Below are 24,088 nucleotides of genomic sequence, written 5' to 3'. Positions count from 1 at the left end.
AGAGGGGGTGGAGGAGGGTCGCTTCTAGGAGGAAGTGCTCTCCTGTGTCAAATGCAGGGAGAACGGCATAAGAGCTGAGACATGACCATGGGATTCGGCAGCCTCGTCAAAGGTGTTTCCAGAGGACGGTGAGGGGGAAAAGGCCAGATTGAAGAGGGTTTAAGATAGGACTTCTCGACAGTGATATTTTTAGTGGATTGTTAGAGAGGTTTTCTTTGTTTGTAAAAATCTATCTGCAGCTTGACAACTAGTAGGCTGAATAAGGGCCACCCAAGGAGATTAAGTCCTAACCCCCGGAACGTGTAAATATTCCCTTCTTTGGAAAAAGAGTGGATACGATTTTCTGTGGTCATAGATGTGATTAAATACAGGGTCTTGTAATGAGATTATTCCAGGTGGGTCTTTGTAAGACAGAGACCAAGGCAGATGACACACACAGGGTAGGTCTCGTGAAATGGGGGCAGACACTGGGGCGAAGCAGCCACAAGCCACACAGGCCAGGGGTCACCTACGGGTGGGAGAGGCCAGCTGCAGAGTGTCCCCCAGCGCCCCCAGAGGGAGTGCCACTGTGCTAACAGGGTGACTTTGGCCCAGTGACACTGGTTTTGGACTTTGGGTCTAGAGAACTAGGACAGAATAAATTGCTGTTGTTTCAAGCCACCGAGTCTGTGGTATTTGTCACAGCCGTCACAGTGGTCTGACAATGCAGAGAAGGCTCAACAAAGCCAGCTGTACCACAACAAAGACCCTCAGCTCCTAGACCACTGATACAGGGAATGGAACATGGAAAAGTGGGCGATGATGGCGGAAGTCCCAGGAAAATCTAGGAGGAACTCCAGCTGGGGAAGCGGGGGCACAGATGGAGTGGGGGGGGGGGCAGGGGTGAACGGTGGACTCCGAGCCGAGGTGCCTTGGCTAGAAAAGCATCGGACCCTGGGCTGAGACAGACTCACCAATTCGATCCAAACTGGATTTTTTTGCCTTAATTGAACTTCGTTGAAAGCGAGCTTTTTTTTTTTTTTTCTCCTCCTCCTGGTCTAAATTCAAGTCTTGAAACGATCCCTTGGTTTGAATTAGGTGGTTTCCCCACGCTGCTTTCTTTCTGCCTGAAGTTGACTTTGGCCAGCAATTCCCAATTACCTGGCCAATTTGTTTGCACTTGGATTTGGCCCAATTTGACACGGCAAGCATGCCAGTCTGCCTGTCTGCCTCTCCAGCTCCCGCTGCCCACAGCTACTCCAGTCTCTCCTGCTGTACTGACATTTCAGCGTGGTGGAGGGAGGCAGGCTGGGGCAGCGCATGGGGCATGGGGCTGGGAGTCAGGACACTGGCACAGTGATTAAGAGAACAGGCTCTGTAGTCACACTGGCTGGATTCAGATACTGGCTCTTTCACTGACTTCTGGGTGGCCATGGGCAATTACTCCTCCTCTCTGGTGAAGGGTAGCTATTCTCCAGTTGACCCTAGCTCTGTTGTTTGCTAGCCTTAAGTCAGTCTTGTTGGCACTCGGAGCTTTATTTCCTTTACAAATAAAATAAAGGATTGGACTAGATGAGGCGATCTCTACACCTCCTTCAAATTCAGAATTCCATAGTTCTACTAGAAAGCAAGGAGACGGATAACATTTTGGTTCATTTGTTTGGTTCAAAGTGTGTCATCCTTTTCTTTGAAGTCTTTGATAACCTACTTCCCCATAAGACAGTATTCATCACTCCAACTGGGACTTGTAAGATGGGGAAATAATTAAGGAAGAGCTTGGACTTCATGACCAGACTGATCTAGGTTCTTCTGCCACTGGCCCATTTTGTGCATCTGGGTACGTTACTTAGCTCTCTAAACCTCAACTTCCCGATCTGTAAACTGGGGTAGTAATTAGATTCAGAATTCCTGTGATGACTCTAATCGTTAGGGAGAAGCAAATCGAAACCACAACAAGATTTCACCTCACACCTGTCACAATGGCTAACCTCAAAAAGGCAAGAAATAACAAGTGCTGGTGAGAATGTGGAGAAAACGGAACCCTCATGCACTGTTGGTGAGAATGTAAGTTGATAGAACGACTGTGGGAAATAGTATGGAGGTTCCTCAAAAACTTAAATATTGGACTACCATATGATCCACTGTTGCATTTCTGAGTGTACGTCCACTTCAGTTGTGGGATAAAAATGAAATCAGTATCTTGAAGAAGTATCTTCACTCCCATGTTCATTGCAGCATTATTCACAACAGCCGAGACATGGAAACAATCTAGATGTCTGTCAATGGATGAATGACTAAAGAAAATGTGAGACAGGGGCGCCTGGGTAGCACAGTCTTTAAGCGTCTGCCTTCGGCTCAGGGCGTGATCCCGGCGTTCCGGGATCGAGTCCCACATCAGGCTCCTCCACTGGGAGCCTGCTTCTTCCTCTCCCACTCCCCTGCTGTGTTCCCTCTCTCACTGGCTGTCTCTCTATCACATAAATAAATAAAATCTTAAAAAAAAAAAAGAAAATGTGAGACAGATAGATATATGATACAAAATGTGACACACACATACAATAGAGTACTATTCAGCCATAAAAAGGAAGGAAATCCACCATTAGCAACAACATGGATGAACCTTGAGGGCATCATACTCTGTAAAATAAGTCAGACAGAGAAAGATACATGCCGTGTGATCTCACTTACGTGTCTAATCTAAAAAGAAACCAGACTCATAGAAACAGAGAGTAGATTAGTGGTTGCCTAGGGCAGGGAGGAGGGGGGAGATGGGGAAAATGGGTGAAGGTGGTCAAAGTGTATAAACTCCCCGGGGTGCTTGGGTGGCTCAATCAGTTAATTCTCTAACTCTTGATTTCAGCTCAGGTCGTGATCTCAGGGTCATGAGATTGAGTCCCACATCAGTCTCTGTGCTCACTGGAAAGTTTGCTTGAGATTCTCCTTCTCCCTCTCCCTCTGCCCATTCCCCTCACTTGCTCTCTCTAAAATAATCAATAAAATAAATCTTTTTTAAAAAAAGATGAGGGGCGCCTGGGTGGCTCAGTCACTTAAGCATCTGCTTCGGCTCAGGTCATGATACCAGGGTCAAGGGATTGAGTCCCATGTTAGACACCCTGCTCAGTGGGGAGCCTGCTTCTCCCGGTCCCTCTGCCTGCCCCTCCTCCTGCTTGTGCTCCTTCCGTCTCTCAAATAAATAAATAAAATCTTTTTAAAAATTTTAAAAATTAGGGGCGCCTGGGTGGCACAGCGGTTAAGCGTCTGCCTTCGGCTCAGGGCGTGATCCTGGCGTTATGGGATCGAGCCCCACATCCGGCTCCTCCACTATGAGCCTGCTTCTTTCTCTCCCACTCCCCCTGCTTGTGTTCCCTCTCTCGCTGGCTGTCTCTATCTCTGTCAAATAAATAAATAAAATCTTTAAAAAAATTTTTTTTTAATTAAAAAAATTTAAAAATATGCAGGTTGCCTGAGTAGCTCAGTTGGTTAAGTGTCTGCCTTTGGCTGGGGTTGTGATCTCAGAGTTCTGGGATCAAGCCCCGGGTCAAGCTGCCTGCTCAGGGGGGAGTCTGCTTCTCCTTTTCCTTCTGCATTCCCCCCAAATCATGCTGTCTCTCTCTCTCTCAAATAAATAAAATCTTAAAAAAAAGAAAGTTGCCAAGAGAATAGATCTAAATGTTCTCAACACACACACACACACAAGGTAACTGTGAGATGATGGATGAGTTTACTAACATATTGTGGTAATCATTTTGCAACATATACATGTATCAAATCATGACCTGGTACGCTTTAAATCACACAATGTTGTATGTTAATTATGTATTAACAGAGCTGGGAGGAAAAGAATTATTGTGATGACTAAGTGAGACTGTACATTATCCACAAAATGTCTTGCATCTAATAAACATTCAATGATGTTAGCCGTTGCTTCGTTTTTATTTACTAGTGCATTGAGAAATACCTTACATGTGGTGAAGTGCAAAAATCTTACGTAGCTCTGTACATTATTTTTCCTGGCTCTGTACATGTTTACATCTGTGTGTCCCTACGTGGCAATCCCTACATCAAGACATGGAATACTCCTAGCACAACAGAAGGCTCACTTTTGTCCCCTTCCCATCAATAACTACTTGCTCCACCAAGTAACCCATATTCTAACCTTTATTATCACAGATTAGTTTTTCCTGTTCTGGGGGCGCCTGGGGGGCTCAGTCGGTTGAGTGACTGCCTCTTGATCTCAGCTCAGGTCTTGATCTCAGGGTCATGAATTCAAGCCCCACGTTGGGATCTGTGCTGGGCATGGAGCCTACTTGAAAAAGAAAGAAAGAGAGAGGGGTGCCTGAGTGGCTCAGTCAGTTAAGTGTCTGACTCCTAATTTCGGGCTCAGGTCATGATCTCAGGGTCTTGAGATGAAACCCCATATAGGGCTCTGTGCTCAGTGGGGGGTCTGCTTGAGATTCTCTGTCTCCTTCTCCCTCTGACCCCTCCTCTCTCCCCCTCTCTCTCAAATAAATACATCTCAAATAAAGCTTTAAAAAAATTTTTTTTCCTGGGGCGCCTGGGTGGCACAGCGGTTAAGCGTCTGCCTTCGGCTCAGGGCGTGATCCCAGCGTTATGGGATCGAGCCCCACATCAGGCTCCTCTGCTATGAGTCTGCTTCTTCCTCTCCCACTCCCCCTGCTTGTGTTCCCTCTCTCGCTGGCTGTCTCTATCTCTGTCGAATGAATAAATAAATAAAATCTTAAAAAAAAATTTTTTTTCCTGTTCTTGAACTTCACATAAATATCATCATATAGCTCTTTAGGGTCTGGCTTCTTTCAGTTAACATTATATTTAGGGATATCGATCCATGTTGCCATAAGTAGCGTTATTTTGTTCTTCATTGCTGTATAATATTCCATTTATTGAATATAGTATGTATAGACCATGATTATATGCTGTACTATTGATCAACATTGAGCTGTTTCCATTTCTTGCTATTACAAATAATCTGCTATGAATATACTTGTGCATGGCTCTGGTGTACGTAAGCACTCGTTTCTGTTGGTATAGACCCAGAAGTGGAATTGCTGGGTCGCAAGGTTGGTCGATATACCAAGCAATCCTCTGAAAGCTGTGCCAGTTTCCATCCCCCACAGCAGTGTGTTGGATTTCCAGGGGCCCCACAGCCTCATCATCACTGGGTTTTCTGAGTCCTTTCCATTTTAGTCATTGTAAGAGGGGATACAATAGTATCTCACAGAGCTTGTAACTGGCATTTCCTGATGACTAATAACGTTGATCACTTTTGTGTGCGTTTTGTCCATTTGGAAATTCTTGCTTATGATGTGTCTTTTTAGATCTTTCATCCCTTAAAAAAATGTTAGCTATTATTTTATATCATCACTATTGCACTTTTTAATAAAGATTTTATTTATTTATTTATTTATTTATTTATTTATTTATTTATTTATGTAGCTATTTATTTAGAGAGCACACACTGGGGCAGGGGCAGAGGGAAAGGGAGAGAAAATCTCAAGCAGACTCTGCGCTGAGCATGGATCAAACGTGGGTTTGATCCCATGACGCCAAGATCATGACCTGAGACGAAATCAGGAGTCAGATGCTTAACCAACTGAGTCACCCATGTGCCCCACTATTGTACTTTTTAATGATCTGTATAGCTATCTACTCTCCCAATATTTTATACTTTTTGATATCAAAGTCTACATGTCATTCATTTATGAATTCTTGGCGCCCGGCATAAGCCTCCCACTATGCATTTGCTGTATAAATGAGCAAACGGCCAAGATTCAGTCAATCATGATAAAATGTCGCCATCTGGTGTCCATAGGAATGAATGAGAAATGAAGGAATGCAAAACTCCCTGCAGACAGTTCATTAGGCATTCTATTTGAACTTTCCCTTATATATGGTTTTTTAAAATTATTTTTTGCAGTGCCTCTGCATAAGTGTTCTTTTTGATTTGCCATGTGTACTTTCATTTTTTTCAAATCCGTTTAGAGTTTGGACTTGGGGAACTTTTTTCTTGGTGTGACTACATTTCGAAAAGCTGAGTGTGATATTTATAGATGCAACGATCAGTGTTTACCATGCTCTAGCCCTGCGGTGGGTGCCGGGACATACTCCAAAGTGTATTCAAGAGACCTGAGGAGCTTATAGGTAAGTAAGGGAGAAACATAAGAAATCAGAGTGAAGTACTGTATAAATACCTAAAATAGGTATTTGTCCATTCATTCATTCATTCTTCAACAATATATTTATTGAGCACTTACCAGGTACCAGGCACTGTTTAGGTACAAACCACCCAAAGGTGTGTGGTCCAAAACCTGACTGCTGTACGAAAACTTATAGTGAAAGTACATACTGCTTTTCAAGGATTCTGGATTTACATATGTTTGTCCTGCCAACGTAAATCCCTGCAGACAGTGGGCCATGTGAGACTCCAGTCTTTATGAAGATTACACATAGAACAAGATGGTCTCAGGTAAAAAATGCTTTTCCTTGAAGCGTACTGAGGTGCAGGGGAAGTGGCAAAATTCTACTCCGCTATTCCGTATCAGGAATTGTGGTCAGGGTTGGGCAGACAAAACCAAGAGAAAACTGGACAGATGATCACAGGGCACTGTTCAAAAAGGGAAACTAAGAGCACACTTCTTGGAAGATGCGAACCATGAGTCGAGTTTTCAAAATAAAAAGGAATTAGAGGACAAGAGTAGGTAAAAGTGAGCCATGGACTGAGTGGGGCGGGGGGGGGGGGGGCACAGAAGGAGCTGCGGCCGTGAAGAGCCTGCCTGCAAAGCTAAGGTGTTTGTATTCCATCTGGAATGTGCTGAGGAGCTCCTGGGCAATCAGATAGGATAGAAGTAATAGGATGCGATTTGATATTTAGAACGTTTGCTGGCAATCATGCCGAGGATGAGTTAAGGAGGGGCAACGTGGGGAGCAGTGGAATATGTCAGAAGGCCGTTGTGATAACCTACATGATGAACCATTGCAGTGGGGGAGAGGGAGGAGGGGAAATGAGAGGAAGGCATAGACAGAGTCAGTGAAGGTAATTTAGAATTCGCACCACAGGGGGATGGGGTAACCGGGGGGTGAACATGAAGGAGGGCATGTGATGTGATGAGCACTGTTATACACAACTAATGTATCATTGAACATTATATCAAAAACTAATGATGTCCTATATGTTGGCTAATTGAATTTACATAAAAAAATAGAATGAGCATCACTAATGGGATACAGGGAGGGAAAGGAGAGAGTCTGGGACAAATCACAGGTTTCTGCCTTAAGTAGATGGTAGCCGGTCACTTTTGAGAAGAATGATAGATTTGGGGGTACTGGCTTTACTCACAACTCCCTCCCCATTCTTTACCCCACCTTCTTTTTGTTTCTGGGGAGGACTAACCATTTTTGGTGTAATAAGGAAAAAGGTCCACGGGCATCGTGATGTAATTTTGTACTGAATTCCTTAGGCACCCTGGTCACTTTTACTTACCTGTTTAGATCGCTAAAGTCAGAATGCCAGAAGGCGAATGTATATATTACCTCTCAGCTTGACAGCATATGAAAGCTTGAGGTCCACAGATCTAGGTGGTCACAGGCAGCCCAGTTTTTGTACAGATATCTCTTTAAAATTTCAGGCAGCAGTAGAGCGCTCTTAAAAATTTGAGATCCCAAACATATTCATATTTCTTTCCACCTAACAGTTTTGCAGATCTGGAGTCTCTGTGGAGAGACTCCCTCATTGGGTGTCGACCTCTAGTGGTCATTCTTTGCAAGTGCAACCTCAGGTCTGCGGGGAAGCAGGGACACTTGGATTTGGATTCCGTTGCTAGCCTCAAGGCAGCTCAGAGTTCAGGGTTTGGTTGGGTAGTGCCAGGCACAGCGCGCACTACTCCCAGGCTCCATCTTCTGTCTAGAGGGAGACTACATAGTGGTGAAGAGGAAGAATTGTGAGCCGAATTGGAGCCTGGATTTAAATGTTGGTTCTACTAATCTCTAACTGTGTGACCTTACGCAAGTTATTTAACTTCTTTGTGCCTCAACTTCCTTATTTGTGAAATTATATAATCAGCTATTCTTTCTTCTTAGGTGTATAATTCGAATCCCCCAAAAGATTTGTTGAAGTCCTGTTCCCTGGTACATTTGGAAATGGGACCTTTGCATTTCCCATTTGGAAATGGGACCTTTGCAGATGTGGTCGAGATGAGGTCCTACTGGAATAGGATGGGCCCTAAATCCAATTACTGATGTCCTGATAAGGAGAGAGAGTTTGGAGACATGCAGACACACACAGAGAAGCGGAAGGCAGAATTGGAGTGACGCAGCTATAAGCCAAAAAACGCCAAGGATTGCCAGCAACCACCAAAATCTAGGAAGAAACAAGAAAGGATTCTTCCCTTCAGAGGGAGCCTGGCTTTGCTGATACCTTGATTTTGGACTTCTAGCCCCTAGAACTTTGGGGGAATAAATTTCTGTTGTTTGAAGCCACTCAGTTTATGTTAATTGTTAGGGCATCCCTAGAAAACGAATACAGTAGGGTTCTTATAAAGAGTAAATTAGTGAACATAGTAAAGCACTGAGGAAATTGACTGGTGCATAATAAGTGCTACAGAAGTGTTTGCTCTCATTAGTCCAGAGTCACATAAGTGGTAAATAATGGATCTAGATTTAAATTCAGACTACACCGTGCAATAAAAAAAAGGGGGGGGGTAAACACAGATGTACACGTTTGAAATTAAAATGAAATGTATAGTACCAATGTATCTTTTTAAAATGACTTGTCAGCTTTGTAGGTTAACTGACAAGTTACTGATCCCACCCCCCCCCCAAAAAGTTACGGATCCCAATCACAGCGGATAAGCAAGTTTCCAACCTATTGTTTTTCTTTGGAAAGAACCACCAGCAGCATCACAGGGCTAGGAAAGATTTAGGATTTTCTGAAATTGAAAAAATATAGAGATAAGAGTAGGAGACTGGGATTTGGGTGGGGCAGGGGTACAAGCCTATGAACTTAGCTTGTCTTGACTCTGGAACACAGGGAAGAGGAAGCTGTCGGTCAAGGTAGAGGTCCTCACTACCTCTCCAAAGAATTCCCCAGTGGGAAGCCAGATCTGCAGGAATTCAATGGGAACTAGGAAGGGAAATTAAGAAACTGGAAAAACACAGCATGGTGTGAAATGAAGGGATTACTCAGAGAAAACCCAGGAACTTCCAAATCATGCAAGAGAAGAATTTCCAAAAGCCATTCTTTGAGAGGGGAGATGGTTTGCGTAACAGATGGATTTTCCCCTAGGACATAAGAAGCTTCTTAAGGGAAGATTTCTCTCTCAGTGTAAATGGTGGACTTGGATTGATTGGTACTCTGCAGAAGCTAAAACCATAGTCGTTATTACTCTTTTTCTCCCCTTCCCTTTAGTTGCTTAAATCTGGCATTATTTGCATCTGGACATAGCCATAGAAATAGCTGGAAAACTGCTGGAAAGAGCAATGTGGATTTAGAAGATAATACGGATTAAGAACAGTTTTTGTTGGGAGACATGACTGTACGATGGAGTTGGCAGTACTCCCGATGTCACATTGGTTCTGAGATGTCCTTGAGTTTTCTAAACTTTGTGGGTGTGGGGCTGGTGCCGGGACAATCCTTTAGTCCTTTAACTGGGGGTTCCTGGGAGAGTCTGATGAATGAGAGACATGGTTTGGAGCCACTTTGGGTCCTAAACAGCAGACAGCTTCTGACCCATGGATGGAGAAGGTAACTGGGCAGGGACTGGAATGGAAAGACTCAACACATAGCTGGGATACTTGGTTTTCCTTGTGGAAAAAGACAAAACTAAGGTTATTTGGGAGGAACTTAATTTATCTGTGGTAAAAGAACTTTACTTAAAAATGGAAAGAGTTCATATTATTAAATTTTATAGGATGGCTTTGGTGAGGGAACCAAAAGCAAGCTGAGGACAAAGCAGAAGCTGACACCCCACACCCCCTCCCCATGGGATCTATGTGACACTCCTCAGGCACTCCCGGCTGCCCTAAAGGAAAAACAAATAGTTAACTTACAGAGATCACAATCCTGCAAGACAGGAGTGTCCCTGAGTTTACAAAAGTCAAAGCAATTTACAAGAACATAGCATTTGTAACAATGGTCTAGCTTCCAGAAGGGAATGTAAATACAATTAAACGTCCTTACAGCCTGCAGCCCATTACAGATGCTTGAAGTGGGCAGATTGTAATGTTCCTCCAGGAAGCTCCCAACCATCTTCATGTTAATGCCTTACTAGAGGGAAACACAACCTTAACTTGACAATGGCAAGGCCTCCGGTATCCTGTGAGTCTTCTTTAACATATGAAAGTTCTTTCTCAAAATCTCCCTTTATCCTTACCTCCCCCAACCCCATAGTATATAATCAGCCACCCCTCATAACCCCAGGGCAGCAGCTCTTTCTGCCCACGGGTCCTTTCCCCGTGATTTAATAAACCACCATTTTGCACCAAAGATGTCTCAAGAATTCCTTCTTCGTCGTGGACTCCGGACCTCACCCCCCTGAACCTCACCTATATTCCAAAACCCCATCGGCTTCAAATTTCAAGATACTTGAAGGTGATACTACTGGTTATTATAGGGCTATCATTTGGTTCTCATTATATAACTTTCTGGCAGCTTTGGGTGGATACGTTAAATGAATCTGAGTCAAGATACATATAGATATCTCTATCTATCTATATAGAGAAAGAGATATTTTTTTTTCCTCAGTGTATTTTGTACCATAGGGAAAATAGATTTGAAGTAACATCTTCACCCTCAGAGGCTTCTGGAATTCTAAATGACAGAGATAATCACAATGGTCTTGAGGAGCCAAAGGGCTTTTCTCGTTGATCTTAGAAATGGTAGAAAAAATCAGAGGGAGGTCATTGCGAAAACATGGCCAGGGCTTTGCTGATACACAGACATTTGTCTCACGCCGAGCAGCCTGGCTGGCCACAGGTCCAATCATGAAGCAATTTGGGTTAATAATGACAACTAATGGGAATACTGGCTTCTATTAATATCCCTAGTTTACATATGAGAAACCTTAGAGATGTTAAGTAACTTACATGCCCAGGTGGGACTCAAATCTAGGTCCTTATCTAGGTCCATTTATCCAGAGTCCATGCTCTTTACCACTGCCCTGTTCTGCCTCTGTCTTGATGGAATCATCTCTTCCTCCCCACCCACCTTTCTGTGATACCGATCTACTTAGCACACCTCATATATCAGGTTAGAGGCTAGTCTTTCCCACCAGTTCATGAGTTCCTTGGAAGCAAAGCTCTTAGTAATGAGTCGCTGTACCTTACACAATGGCTGGCACAGAGCAGACGCCCAATAAATGTCTAAAGAATGGGTGGATATTATTATTCTATTCTCCAGACTCTTCTATCTAGCGGCTTATGCAACACCTCCACTAGCCTGTCTACAGTAGACATCTCAAACTTACCATGTCTAACCATACTCCTCGTATTCCTGGCAAGATGTTGTTTACCTACTAGTCTTCCCATCTTAGTCAATGGTCTACTTTCCCCCATGCACTCATGTACTTAGACTGTTCTTTAACTTGTCTTTTTCTCAAGTCTCACATCCACCGTAAATCCTGTAAATTCTACAGTTTGTCTCCTTCTCCACTTCTACTTTCTTATCTAGTTTTCACCCCACATGTCACATTGATCCAATCATGAAATCAAATGTTCTGCTTTAGTCGTCATCTAGCTTGGGTCCTCTATGACATTGGATGGCACAGACTACGTCCTCCTTTTACAATGTTCTTCTCTTTTGGATTTTTTTCAACACTTCTCTCTTCTGATTCTCCTCTTCAACTGTTCTTCCCCACTTTTCTTTGGTAGGTAGTTTTGTGCCTCCACTCATTGTTCCTCAAGTGTTGGAAAAGCCCAGATTTCTGTCCTTAGCAAGTTTTTCTTTTTGATGTATACACCTTCTTTCTTTTTCATCCGGGAGCATGCCCTGAATTGATCCCTCTTTGCAGATCACTCCCCAATCTGTATCTCCTTTCCAGACTTTTTCCTCTCACAACAGGTCTGTTTCTACTTCCCGGAGAGCCTAGAGTTCCCTCACACTCAATACAGCAAAACCTGAACTGAGTATCTTCTCTAATGTATTTCCTTTTCCTGTGTTTCTGTTGTGAGTAATGATGTCACCTGTCACCTAGCTCCCCGCAGCCGTCCGTGCAGGTTGTGTTTTATTCATCTTTGCACCCTCTACCTCATTCCCCCTCCCCCAGTTTGCTCTGGATTTTTCTATAAAAGTTACATAGAGCATTTTGATCACCCTGTTGCTGATTGATAAAAGTGTCTAATCCCATTCCCCATTATCAGCTTGCAAGGAAAGTGATAGGCAAAAATGATTTATGTATTTTTGTGTAAAGAAGAGGGCTAGTCTTAGAAGACTTATATAAAAATAGGCATTTTCCAAATCGGCATGGATGTCAAGTCCTTAAAAAAACTAAATTGTGATTCTTGCTTGGAAAATGGTACGGTACATTATTGACTCATTTTTTTCTCCTTTATGTCCAAACCCTTTGCCGTATAACTTACCAGCCTCCCACTAAAGACATAGTGAGAGCTTCCACCCTTTGACTTTGGGCTCTGCCACGTGGCGTGCTTTCACCAATGAACGTGAGTCAACTTGAGACATTAGGCATGGCATGCACTTGGGGGTTGGGTGTCCTTTCTCACACCTTTGCCATCACTATAGGAGTCCTATATCAAGGCTGGCAGCACTGGGCCCAGGAGAGGACTGAAAGACGTGGAGCCCCTGCTGCCCCTGCTGCCCCACAGATCCCCGGGGAGAAGCAAAGCCACACTCCCAAACCCAGACAAGATCAGCTTCTGGAAGTCGAGGCTATCTGCAGATGCATAAGCCCAATTCATGCTTATTGTTGAAAGCCACGAAAGTTTTGTGTTATTGTGTGGCAATATTTGCCCAACGCAAATACCAACATCTTTTACTGGCTTTCTTCTTCCTTCTTTTGACATGTGCATCCCTTCTCCTCCGCTCGACTCTAGACAGCAGGCTCATGCAAAGAAAATGACTGGCTTTGGAGTCACAGTCCTGATTTTGAACGGCAGCTTTGCTCCTTTCAGACTTGGTTTTTTGAATCTGTGAAATAAGAATAAAAATACCTGTACCACGTTTTCATGAGTAAGTTATATTAAGCACCCAGCATACATCAGATTATACTCAACAAATGAGTGGTAACTGACTGGAAGGGACTACAAACTGAGAGAGCATGTGACTCTTTGTTCATTCTGTTCCCCGTCCCTTGCTCCTCCTATCCCGTTCCTTTCCCCTCAAACCCGTTCTTCTTCTTCTTAGGCTCAGAACGGGTCTCTCATAGTGTGTTCTTTCTGCCTCCAGTACTGTGATAAAGATGGTCATTTTTATTCCCTTCCTGGCTATACCCATTCTCCAGGGACAAGCTTTTTATGTTCAGCTTTCTGCTCGTCTTTAAGGTATGTCTCTGTGTTTGTGTGTATATGATGTTGGCTTGGTCTTTCATGGGGGACATTTAATCCATTATATTTAAAGTAGTATTTATATATTTGGCCTTTTAGCTACTTGATCTACCTTTTTATTCTCTTGTTGCCTTCATTTGCATTAATCTTTTATAAGTTCATTATTTTCCCTCTATTAACTTGTCAGTTAAGGATTCCTTTACTATTCTTTTCGTGATTACCCCAGAGATCACAACATAGATCCTTTATTACTGTCAAAAAACCCCCAGTACTTCACCACTTTCCCAGGAACGCTAGAACCTCGAACATTTTGACTACATCTACTCTCTCCATCTTATGCATTATTGACAAGTACTTGATACTCATAAGACCCTATTTTCATATCAATCAGTATAGATTTATATTTACTACACGTTTATCTTCTGTAGCTTATTATTTACTGTATTTCTATATTTCCCTCTCTTAATCAATATTGCCAGAGGTTTTAGTCATCTTTTCATAGAACCAGCTTTTTTACTTTGCTAATGTACTTTTTTGGTCATTACTTTCTGTAGTTATCTCCTTTCTATGTTCTTTCATTCTTTTACATAAAAAATTCTCATGGGGCGCCTGTGTGGCTCAGTTGGTTAAGCGTCTGTGTTCGGCTCAGGTCATGATCTCAGGGTCCTGGGTTCCGAGCCCCACGTCATTGGGGGCTCTCTCAGCGGGGAGTCTGCTTCTTCCTCTCCCTCTGCCTGCTGCTCTGCCTGCTTGTGCTCTCTCTGTGTCAAATAAATACATAAAATCTTAAAAAAAAATTCTTAAGTTGAGGGGCCCCTGGCTGGCTCAGTGGTGGAGTGTGTGACCCTTGATCTCAGGTTTCTGAGTTCAAGCCCCACAATGGGTGTGAAGCTTACTTTAAATAAATAAATTTTTAAAAAATTTAAAAATTCATGGGGCTCCTGGGTGGCACAGTCGTTGGGTGTCTGCCTTTGGTTCAGGGTGTGATCCCGGCGTTCTGGGATCGAGCCCCACATCAGGGTCCTCCGCTGGAAGCCTGCTTCTTCCTCTCCCACTCCCCATGCTTGTGTTTCCTCTCTCTCTGGCTGTCTCTCTCTGTCAAATTAATAAATAAAATCTTAAAAAATAATAATAATAATTTAAAAATTCTTAAGTTGATAATTTAGTTCATTAATTTTTTAGCTTTTCCTCTCTTGTAAACTTCTTTTTTTTTTTTTTAAAGATTTTATTTTATTTATTTGACAGAGATAGAGACAGCCAGCGAGAGAGGGGAACACAAGCAGGGGGAGTGGGAGAGGAAGAAGCAGGCTCATAGCAGAAGAGCCTGATGTGGGGCTCGATCCCGGATCGCCGAGATCACACCCTGAGCCGAAGGCAGACGCTTAACCGCTGTGCCACCCAGGTGCCCCCTCTCTTGTAAACTTCTAAATACCATTTTCACTGCATTCCACATGTATTAACAATATTTACATTTTGTTTTAGTTCTAAGTGTTAGTAAGTCTGTATGTGATCTCTTCTTTTATACAAGAGTTATTTAATGCAAGAGTTTTTTATGTGGACATTTTAAAGTCTCCAAACATAGTAACTTACAATTCTTGTTGTCTCAGGTTTTCGAATAAAATATATTGCGGTCAGAGAACATTGTCTATGTTCACTTGTTATCTGTTGAGACTTACTTTATTGCACTCTATAGTAATTATTTCAAGTGTTTTATCTCTGTTTGAGAACATATATTCTATAATTGTGAGGCATGGATTTTTACCCCCCATCATTATACAATTGTGTTGTACAAATACGTATTCTCACTGGTTTTTCCATTTGCTCAATCTATTAATAACTGGGGGAGGTGTATTTAAGTAGAACACTCAGGTCATGGACTTGTCAATTCTCCTATGTAATTCTACCAATTTTTGGCGTATAATCTGAGGCTACTTCATTAAGCACAGAGAAATCTAGACCTGTTGTACTTTGCTGGTGGATTACGCTTTTAACTATGTAGATGCCTTACTTCTCATTATGCTTTTTATATAAAAAAAACTCTCGTCAGTATTAAAATAATTCCCTTAGCTTCTTTACGTCTGTATTCTCTTGGTATATTCTTTTCATTCTTTTACTTTTTTTTTTTTTTAAGATTTTATTTATTTATTTGACAGAGATAGAGACAGCCAGCGAGAGAGGGAACACAAGCAGGGGGAGTGGGAGAGGAAGAAGCAGGCTCCCAGCGGAGGAGCCCGATGTGGGGCTCGATCCCATAACGCCGGGATCACGCCCTGAGCCGAAGGCAGACGCTTAACCGCTGTGCCACCCAGGCGCCCCCATTCTTTTACTTTTTTCACTGTTCTTATATTTTTGTGTATCTCTGGTATATAGCCTATTGCTTTGACTTTTGAGCCCACCTTAATAATCTCTTTTATTTAACCAATATTTTTCCTGTTTTCTCCACATATTTGGGCTTTCTGCAAATTCTAGTTCTATTTGTCCCACCTTTACAGGCTTATTTTTTGCCTTTCTTTGGGCAAAATGAGTTACTTCCCTACTTTTGTTTTTAAAAATTTTTCTAATTTTCCCTCCACTATTCAGAATATTACTTACTCCATTTTTTTATGAGTATCCTTGATACTGCACAGTGCATACTTAATTTAATAATTTAATGTAATAATTTAATAGTGCACACTTAATATTTATCCAAAGTTAACCAACATCTTATAGCTTTTGTCCTGAACAATTCATGAATGCTAACACACTCAAATTCTGAGCACCCTACCCCAATTTACATACTCTTTCTGTTCTCTAGTAGTTTATCCAAAATAGAGTTTTGTTGTAGAAGAGGGCCTTTTAGAATATCTCCTCAGAGTTAAAGAAGAAAGCAGAGATCTTTTTCCTTTGTTTCTGCATCAGTTTTTTGCTTTTGTATTGATGTTTCCTGGCTCATGGTTAACTCGTCACTGTTTGGGTGCTTTCTTCCAACTGCTCCCCAGCTCTTAGCCTTGTACTGCTTCTTGGTAGAGCTTTTCAGAGATTCAGTAAATGAACCGAAGGTCCAAGCAGTTGCTGTAGCCCCCCTTTCTGAGATCGTCCCTTGATAAGTAGTCCCTCAGACTCTTCTAAGGGATCGTAAGATGTACAACTAACGGAGGAATCACAGATAAAAGAGCCCAGAGCAGTAGTCTTACAGGAAATCCTGGGAATTTACAGTTTCAATTATCTTCCTGTACAAATGGCCTTTTGAAGCCTTGTCATATTCTGCCCGGATCATTACTAAGATTTATATTCTATTTAAACGAAGATTGTTACTTGTCATACACCTTTGCGGAGGATTGGGTCTTTCTGCTCCAGCTACCTATTACTTCTGCTTCTGGAAGTCCTTATATAAGCTCTGTTCTTTAGCTCCCAGTTTCCACTGAAGAGCCCCTGTCCTACGGATTACCAAATAGTCTAGTTTGTGCTCTTTTTTAAAAAAATCAAATTGCATTCCCTCTCCTTCCTTTTTACCTGAAACTTCCATGAGCATACACAGAAAGAACAGGAACTGTTCATTATAGGATATCCTTACTTTTGCTGCCCTGACAAGAATTCTTTGTTTCTTCTTGTTATTAAGGATAATTTACAATGACTGATATCTAAAGAGAGATCAAAACTTGTCCTTGCCTGCTTCTCAGGGCTTCCCCAAGGAGGAATCAAGTTATTCCACCTACAAGGAGTTGTGCTCTAGTTTGAGAATATTGAATTCTGCCAAAACAGATTAGTGAGTACATGGAGAGGGCTCCCATTTTTCGGCTTTTAGTCTGTTCCTCTCCCACAAATCAGATTAATGGGTCAGTTGGCCAATATCACTAGAAATTTAAGGAGACAGAAAAAAAATTATATATTTCTCTCAGGGGAAGTTACTGTGCCTGGCAAATACTTTGGTCAGCTGAGGGAGATGTTGCAGGTAAAACTAAAAAATATCTGTGTGGAAGACTACCAAATTATTCATGTGCATGGCATATGATAATTCAGTATTTCTCCGTACAGCTTTTGTTCTCCCAAACCCACCACAGGGTCAGATTAACTCTCATCTGGGTTGCTGTCCTTCTTGGGAGTTTGGTGAATCAAAAAGGCTTAGAAAGGTGTACACACTGGCTTATTTTCCTCATGCTGGGGCGGGGGGGGGGCAATCTGGAGGTCGCTGCTCTGCCATGGGAGGCTTGGAGCGAATGGTCTCTGCCAACTTTGCAGGACTCAGTGGGCTGTTTTCTTGACCATCTTGCTGCTCAGTGAAAACAATTCACGTTCTGTTAGATCCTTCAGTTGGGTTGGGCTCTGGAGAAAGAGGCATTTTGTAGTTTGCTTTGGTTCTAGCACTTTACTGGTAATCTACTGAATGAACTCCCCACGGGGTTCGTCGGACTTCACTAGATTCTGCTCTGGACTTTGAGGCCTAAGTTCCGGATAATAAAAATATATTCTGCCTCGATCTCTTTCCATTTATTTCTCTTTGGTAAGTGGGATACAGAAGAGGCTGAATATTCCTTGGTTAGTCCTAAACTAATGGCCAAAACCTCAAATGTTATTTTAATTTCATAACTTTATTAGCATGTGACTTCATCATTTCCAACAATCTACCAATGTTCTTGAGTTGCTGATTAATTTAGAGTACTTCATAGCTTCCTCCAAATCTTATCTTTAAAATCCTGCCTCTTTAGTCTCCAGAAACTTGAATTTGGTACGGTATTCAAGAACACCAGTGTTCTACTACTTACAAAATTCTACAGGGAAGCCCTTAAGGGTAATCTGCGCCCCAGCACCCGCCCCTGTTCAGCTGTATGGTCTCTTGGTCACTGAAGTTCTTGCATAGGCCCTTCGGCTGCAAACTGCAGTTCTGCTCGTGCTCAGGTTTAGGGGAGAGCACGCCCCTCCATGAACCTCAGAAAATCAAGTATTTTCTACGCAAGCAGAGATTTAGTGTCAGCATAGGAAACTTTGCTGGGGGATCGGCAATAAAAGAACTATTTGATGTTCCAACGAACTGGACCAGTCTCTCACTTTTCCTCATGTAGAACTCTCTGGACGGTTTCTCGCTTACTGCAGCAACACAGGTAAATCAGTGAGTAAAGTCACTGTTCTGTTAGAACAAATTTGTTCTGTTACCTCCAGAATTTTATCAGCTCCCATAATTCGTATGAGATAGGAAAGATGATCCTTTGAGGCTGTATTTCACCCAGCACAAATTTGCTTAGAACTTAGATCAGAAATGTCTGCCCATTAGGAGTGTCTTCTGCAAACCACTGGCACAGATCTTACCTCAGTATGCCATCTGTTCCACTCTTGGCTCTGCTAACCATGACCAGCTTCATGGAAAACTACTTTGTACTCCAATGTCTTTGTATGTATGACGTTCAGAACTATCTGGAACCTGAAGCCTTGGGAAGTGAATAACATGGAAAGTTCTAGAAACCAGGGAACATGGCTGCCGGTGTTACTTTTATTTATTCCGTATGTGTATATGTCCAGGACAATGGCTGACTGGTATTAAAGCCCAACTGGTTAACTGGAGCATCATTACTGACCAAAATGAGAATTGCCTTGTTGAGCTGTTAGGGCTGTGGCCTTACTATCCCACCCATTTTCTCTGTACACACTGGCACGTAATGGATTGAGAAACAGCTGAAGAAACCAGGCACAGAAGACAATCTCCCTTCTCATGCTTTAATCCCATACCCTATGCTCCATTTATGGAGGACGCTCACCTGGTCCTTACCACTCCCACACGCAGAGCAGGTGAGGTTCGTAATTATTCAGCCTCATCTCCAAGGAACCTTTATGAGGCAACAGAGATCCTACTATTAGGCCATGAGCTACTACTATTTAGTTCTTAATTACATAAAAAGTGAGATCACATAAGAAAAAGCAAACAACGCAAATACATGAAAGCCATTTACTCCTGGTAAATTCTTCAGGGTTCCAGGTGCTGGGGTTCATAATTTTCCCTGATATCAGAGAACCAAGGCGGGGATGACAGGGGCTGGGTGTCAGTATAGTCTTGATGGCCTTAGCCAGCAGCAACAGCTTAAAAAATTTTTTTTCCCATAATTTGGTCTCAGGTCTTGTGTTCTTCATATAAATGAAGTAACGCAGTCAATCATGGTTCTGTAATTATTATAGTACCTATGTAAGCTGACACTGTTCCAAAATCCCTTCACAAACCCACGCAAAGCGGGCAGGACGGGCGGGCTTGTACGCATGTGGGAATGTAAATGATTTCACTGTGACTTCATTATGCTTTACTGACCCCCCCAACACCCAACTGTGGCATCTCATGTGTTGCAGAAGTGCTGGGGGCAAAACCAAGAGGCTGGCAGAACACTAGGAAGGGTGGGCATGAGAATTCTCACAGCAAAACACCCCACAAGGAAAGAGGCTTCTGACTAGGTCCTCCTTTCTAGCAGGGTCTGGCACCTGGTATTTTGGCAACGGGTTAGGGAGCAGCCTGACAAGGTCCATGTGAAACAGCCTCGAGGTTTTCTCCCACCAGACACCTCTCCCCTCTCTCCCCAGGATCAAAGGAAAGTGCATGGTGAGGAAGTGAACTGGCGAGAGATTGGTACAGTTATCCCGTGAGTGGGTGGCAGAGCCGTGAGGATGCAAATCTCCTGCCTTGAGTTCAGGGCTGTGTGCTTTAAGACTGGAGCCCAGTAAGGACAGAATCCTAGAGGCCGGTCCCCTACCAAACCTAAAGGGCTGTCCCGGGCAACTTTATACGTGAGGCTGTGAAGCAGTCTTTAGGATATGCAACAGCCTATTTTGGGGAAAATATAATAACCACACCTTTTAAGTCTTCTAAATCTCCTACTTCACACCCACGAGGCAGAGGAAGGAATACCCAGTCAAGGAGAAGCCTCCACCCACGTTGTACTTTGGGCAAAAAAAATCTCCTCAAGGTGTAGGAGATGGTTGAGAGGTTCTGCCTGGGGGATCTGGTTCAGCTGTGGGAAGAGGGGACGTAGATCCGGGCAAGTCAGGGAGACTCCCCAAGAAAGGTCTTCCCGAGCTGACAAGAGGGCGTCTCGTCGCCCATCCCTGGGTGAGGGCTGGATGCAGACCTCCTCACACGGGCACCTAGCTAGGAGGTCTTTTCTGAGTGGGTCCTCTGATGCCTGATTAAGTGATAGCCCCTGCTGAAGCTTTTTCCACAGGTAGGGCATGTGAACGGTTTCTCGCCAGTGTGGGTTCTTTGATGCCGGACGAGGTGGTCCCTCCGGCTGAAGCTTTTCCCACATTCGTTGCACCGGCAGGGCCTCACGGAGGCGTGTCCTCGCAGGTGCTTGGCAAACGCGGCGCTGTGGTTGAAGCACCGCCCACACTCGCTACAGAGATACAGCTCCTCGGCCGCGTGTGTCTTCCGGTGCGCCAGATACCGCCTGTGGTCACTGAAGTCCTCTCCACACTCTCCACACAGGTAGGGTTTGCCTCCGAGGTGGATTCTTTGGTGTGTTGTCAGCACAGATTTCTGGCTGAAGCTTTTGCCACAAATAGTACAGAAGAAGGGTTTTTCTCCTGTGTGTGTCCTCTGATGCCGGACAAGGTCTGAGGTCCAGCGGAAGTGTTTGCCACAATCGTCACATCTATAGGGTTTCTCAACAGGTGGAGTTCTCTCAGCCTGGACCAGAGGGGAGGTCTCATCCAAATTCTTCTGGTTTAGGGGAAATTTGTAAGCAGCACCCATTTTGTGAACCTTCTGGTGCCTGGCAAGATGCGAGCTCCGCGTGTAACTTTTCCCACACTCCATACATTTATAGGGTTTCTCTCCTGTGTGAGTTCTCAGGTGTCGAACAAGGTGGGAGTTACAAGTGAAACTTTTCCCACACACAGGACAGTCATGGTGTCTCCCTAACAGGGGGTGGATAGGCATGGATTCCTGCAGATTCGATAAACCATTAACTTGAGAAATATTTGTACCACATCTTTCGCTAAGTCTATTTGGATCATCCTCAAAGACTATTTCCCAGTCTGGAGTCTGGTGGATTTCTGGATCTCCCAAAATAGACCTGCGCAGGTCCTCCAAACATAAGTCCTCCTGCTCAAGATACTCTTCTTCATCTTCACTCCTATCTCCTGTAGAGAGGGTGAGAGCAGAACAGGGGCAATTATGGAGGGGATGATGCCTTCCTCACAACAGTGGGATTTTTAAACGGTCTCGGGAAGGCCAGATCACACAGAGAGAAGCCCATATTTCATAACTGCAGAGGCTGGGAAAGAAGGAAATAACCAGTCAACTGATTTCTGTCATGTGCCAGGCACTTTCTTATACGTTATCTCATGCTGTCAACAAGCCTTGGTGTGGACAAAGACTATTATCCTCATTTCACAAATGTGGACACTGAGGACCAAGAGTTTAAGTGACCTGCTTAGTTTAGGACTACAGCTGCATTCCAACGTTTCCGTTTTTTTTTTTTTTTTTCCTTTCACCATCTTGCATTACAAATCCCTCACACGAAGGATGGGAGGGGGGAGAGGAGGATGAGGACAGAAGAATTTGGCATTCAGAGGGAGACAGGGGTAATGGCCAACAGGTTAGAAGAACCAATGAGAGGGGCACCCCAGAGGGAGAGGGGGAGCGCCAGCTCTGCGGGGGAAGACGCCTTTTGTCGTTCCTCACCTGTGTAGGTAAAACTCAGGATTTCTGGCTCTTGAGGCTCTTGAGGCTCTGGGATATCTGGGACCAAAGGCTCTTCCTCTCTAACGTGGGAGATCTCATCTAGTCTGGGGATTGGAAATGCTGCTCAAGAGAGGGAAAGCGGGACATTACGATTGGTTCAGCAATTCCCCGTGTTAAGAGCAGATCTTTGCTGTTGGGTAGACTGTAGAACAAATGGACAGCCCGGTCAGTGGATCCAATCTGGTCTTTTTAGCTTGAGCACCTCTCACCAAATCCTGCCTATTTCACACCCTTCATCCGCAAAGCAATAATCTAGGACCACTAATGCTCCCTCTTTTCCCATATTCAAGAAAGCAGATTATCTTCAACTTCTATTGCTTGTTTCAAAACTCACACGCTACCTCAAATATACTAAAGCTATATATTATGATTTTATTTTCTTATTAGAAGTTTCCAACCATTTTCTAAGCGTTTTGTCTTCCCTTTAACTTGCAAGGATATCATCTTGCTTAGCCAATCCTTCAGTCTCACTGGTGGGGTAGGCCTAAGAGTAGCGTGGTGCATACAGTCTAAGGTCTAAGACCCCCACAATTTCCAACAGGAGAAAGACCTCTGTGCTCAGAACACCCTAGAAACACTTGAAATTCCTTACACAAAGAGACCACAATTCCACAGTCTTCTTCCAAGACATATTCTCCATAGAACTCTTTCTGTGCTGGATCCAGGTCGCTCCACTGGTCCTGGGAGAAGCATACAGCCACGTCCTTGAAAGTTACCAACCCCTGCAACGACACAGGCTTCAGTTAAAATGGAATGCTTCCTGCAGCCGCCTATTTCGTTCCTGGAAAGAAGGTTACGCCAGGAAACAAAAGGATCGCACACGGGACTCTGGGCTCCCTTTGGGAAATCTGTGGCACCCCAACTTCCTACTTCCTCCTCTGGGCCCCCCAGTCCCACCGTGTTCTCTCAGGGCCGGCCTCTGCTCTTCTTGAGCGTATTGGTTAACGTACAAGGAAAGTCTTAAAAGTCCTCATTAACTCCCTATCTGACACCTTAACGCCACCTACATCTCTGCAAAAATTCACCTTTTCTGGAAGGTCTCCCTAACTGACTTTCTCCAGGCACCCTCGTCACCTGCACGGTTGGCACAGCACACACAAGCCCTTTCGCTGCAGCTAGAATACAATCTGAAACCATGGATGCATTCTATTCCTTTTCTCTCCAGCCTCGTAGCTTAGTTTCGGGGCCCTGACCATGATAAGGGCTTCCTATGTGTCACGGCCTGAGTGCAGTCCCTGCAAGAGGACACCACACAATTTCAGAAATCATTTCTGCAGCAGTGAGTCATTCTTACAAATGACTATCAAGTTTACTCCTAAAAAACCAAACACAAGCCCTCATTCAGCAACTTCCAGGTTGTACTGGAGTGTTACAAAAGAATCCCATTTTGTTAGTCCCTCTCTCTGCGCAGTGGCAAATAGAGGCAACTGAGACTATGACAATTCATCCCATTCGATGCAACTCCTCCCCCCTGCAGACACACCTCGAACTGAGAACTTAAGCTGGCAAAAGGAGAGCGGAAATTTGTGTCCTGTCCGACCTGTTCAGTATACAGCTAATGACTGGTGGTTCTTCAAATTCTCTGAGGCACAGAGGGAAACTAGAGCATACCTGTGAAAGAGCGGTAAGAAGGGCCACCATCTCTGGGTTCCCAGTGTTCCTCTCTTCAGGAAGGTCTGCGTCCTGGGACACTGGAACCTCTACGAAGAAAAGGCGCCGGGGGTCAGCAATATGCAGTGTGCCCGTGTAGGTGGCAAACAGCTGAGCAGCTCTCATGCTCTTTGGTAGGAATCAGGACACTGGCTGAAAGGCAGCTCAAGTCATCCCACTGCCACCATCTGGAACACGACTGAAATGCCAAGAGGACAACCGAGGATTGGCTGGCTATTTAAGTGCGGCTGG

The 24,088-nt window shown here is 43.8% G+C and overlaps 1 protein-coding gene across 2 annotated transcripts in view; it reads right to left on the bottom strand.

Annotated features, from left to right (window-relative positions):
- Positions 1 to 19,391: 19,391 nt before the first annotated feature.
- ZNF202 (zinc finger protein 202) overlaps positions 19,392 to 24,088 on the bottom strand; it is a 15,805-nt gene continuing 11,108 nt past the window's right edge. For both annotated transcript variants that reach the window (XM_040631096.1, XM_008689936.2), the window contains exons 4-7: positions 23,798 to 23,886; positions 22,779 to 22,908; positions 22,127 to 22,246; positions 19,392 to 21,582 (exon numbers count right to left, since the gene is read on the bottom strand). In XM_040631096.1, the coding sequence (XP_040487030.1) occupies positions 20,591 to 21,582; positions 22,127 to 22,246; positions 22,779 to 22,908; positions 23,798 to 23,886 (1,331 nt within the window). In that variant the 3' untranslated portion in view covers positions 19,392 to 20,590. The remainder of the gene's footprint in view (positions 21,583 to 22,126; positions 22,247 to 22,778; positions 22,909 to 23,797; positions 23,887 to 24,088) is intronic.

Source organism: Ursus maritimus, unplaced genomic scaffold (assembly GCF_017311325.1).
Source record: "Ursus maritimus isolate PB19 unplaced genomic scaffold, ASM1731132v1 scaffold_16, whole genome shotgun sequence".
Classification (NCBI taxonomy): Eukaryota; Metazoa; Chordata; class Mammalia; order Carnivora; family Ursidae; genus Ursus; species Ursus maritimus.
The sequence above is the reverse complement of the archived record's forward strand: the minus strand, read 5'-3'. Positions and strand labels throughout refer to the sequence as shown.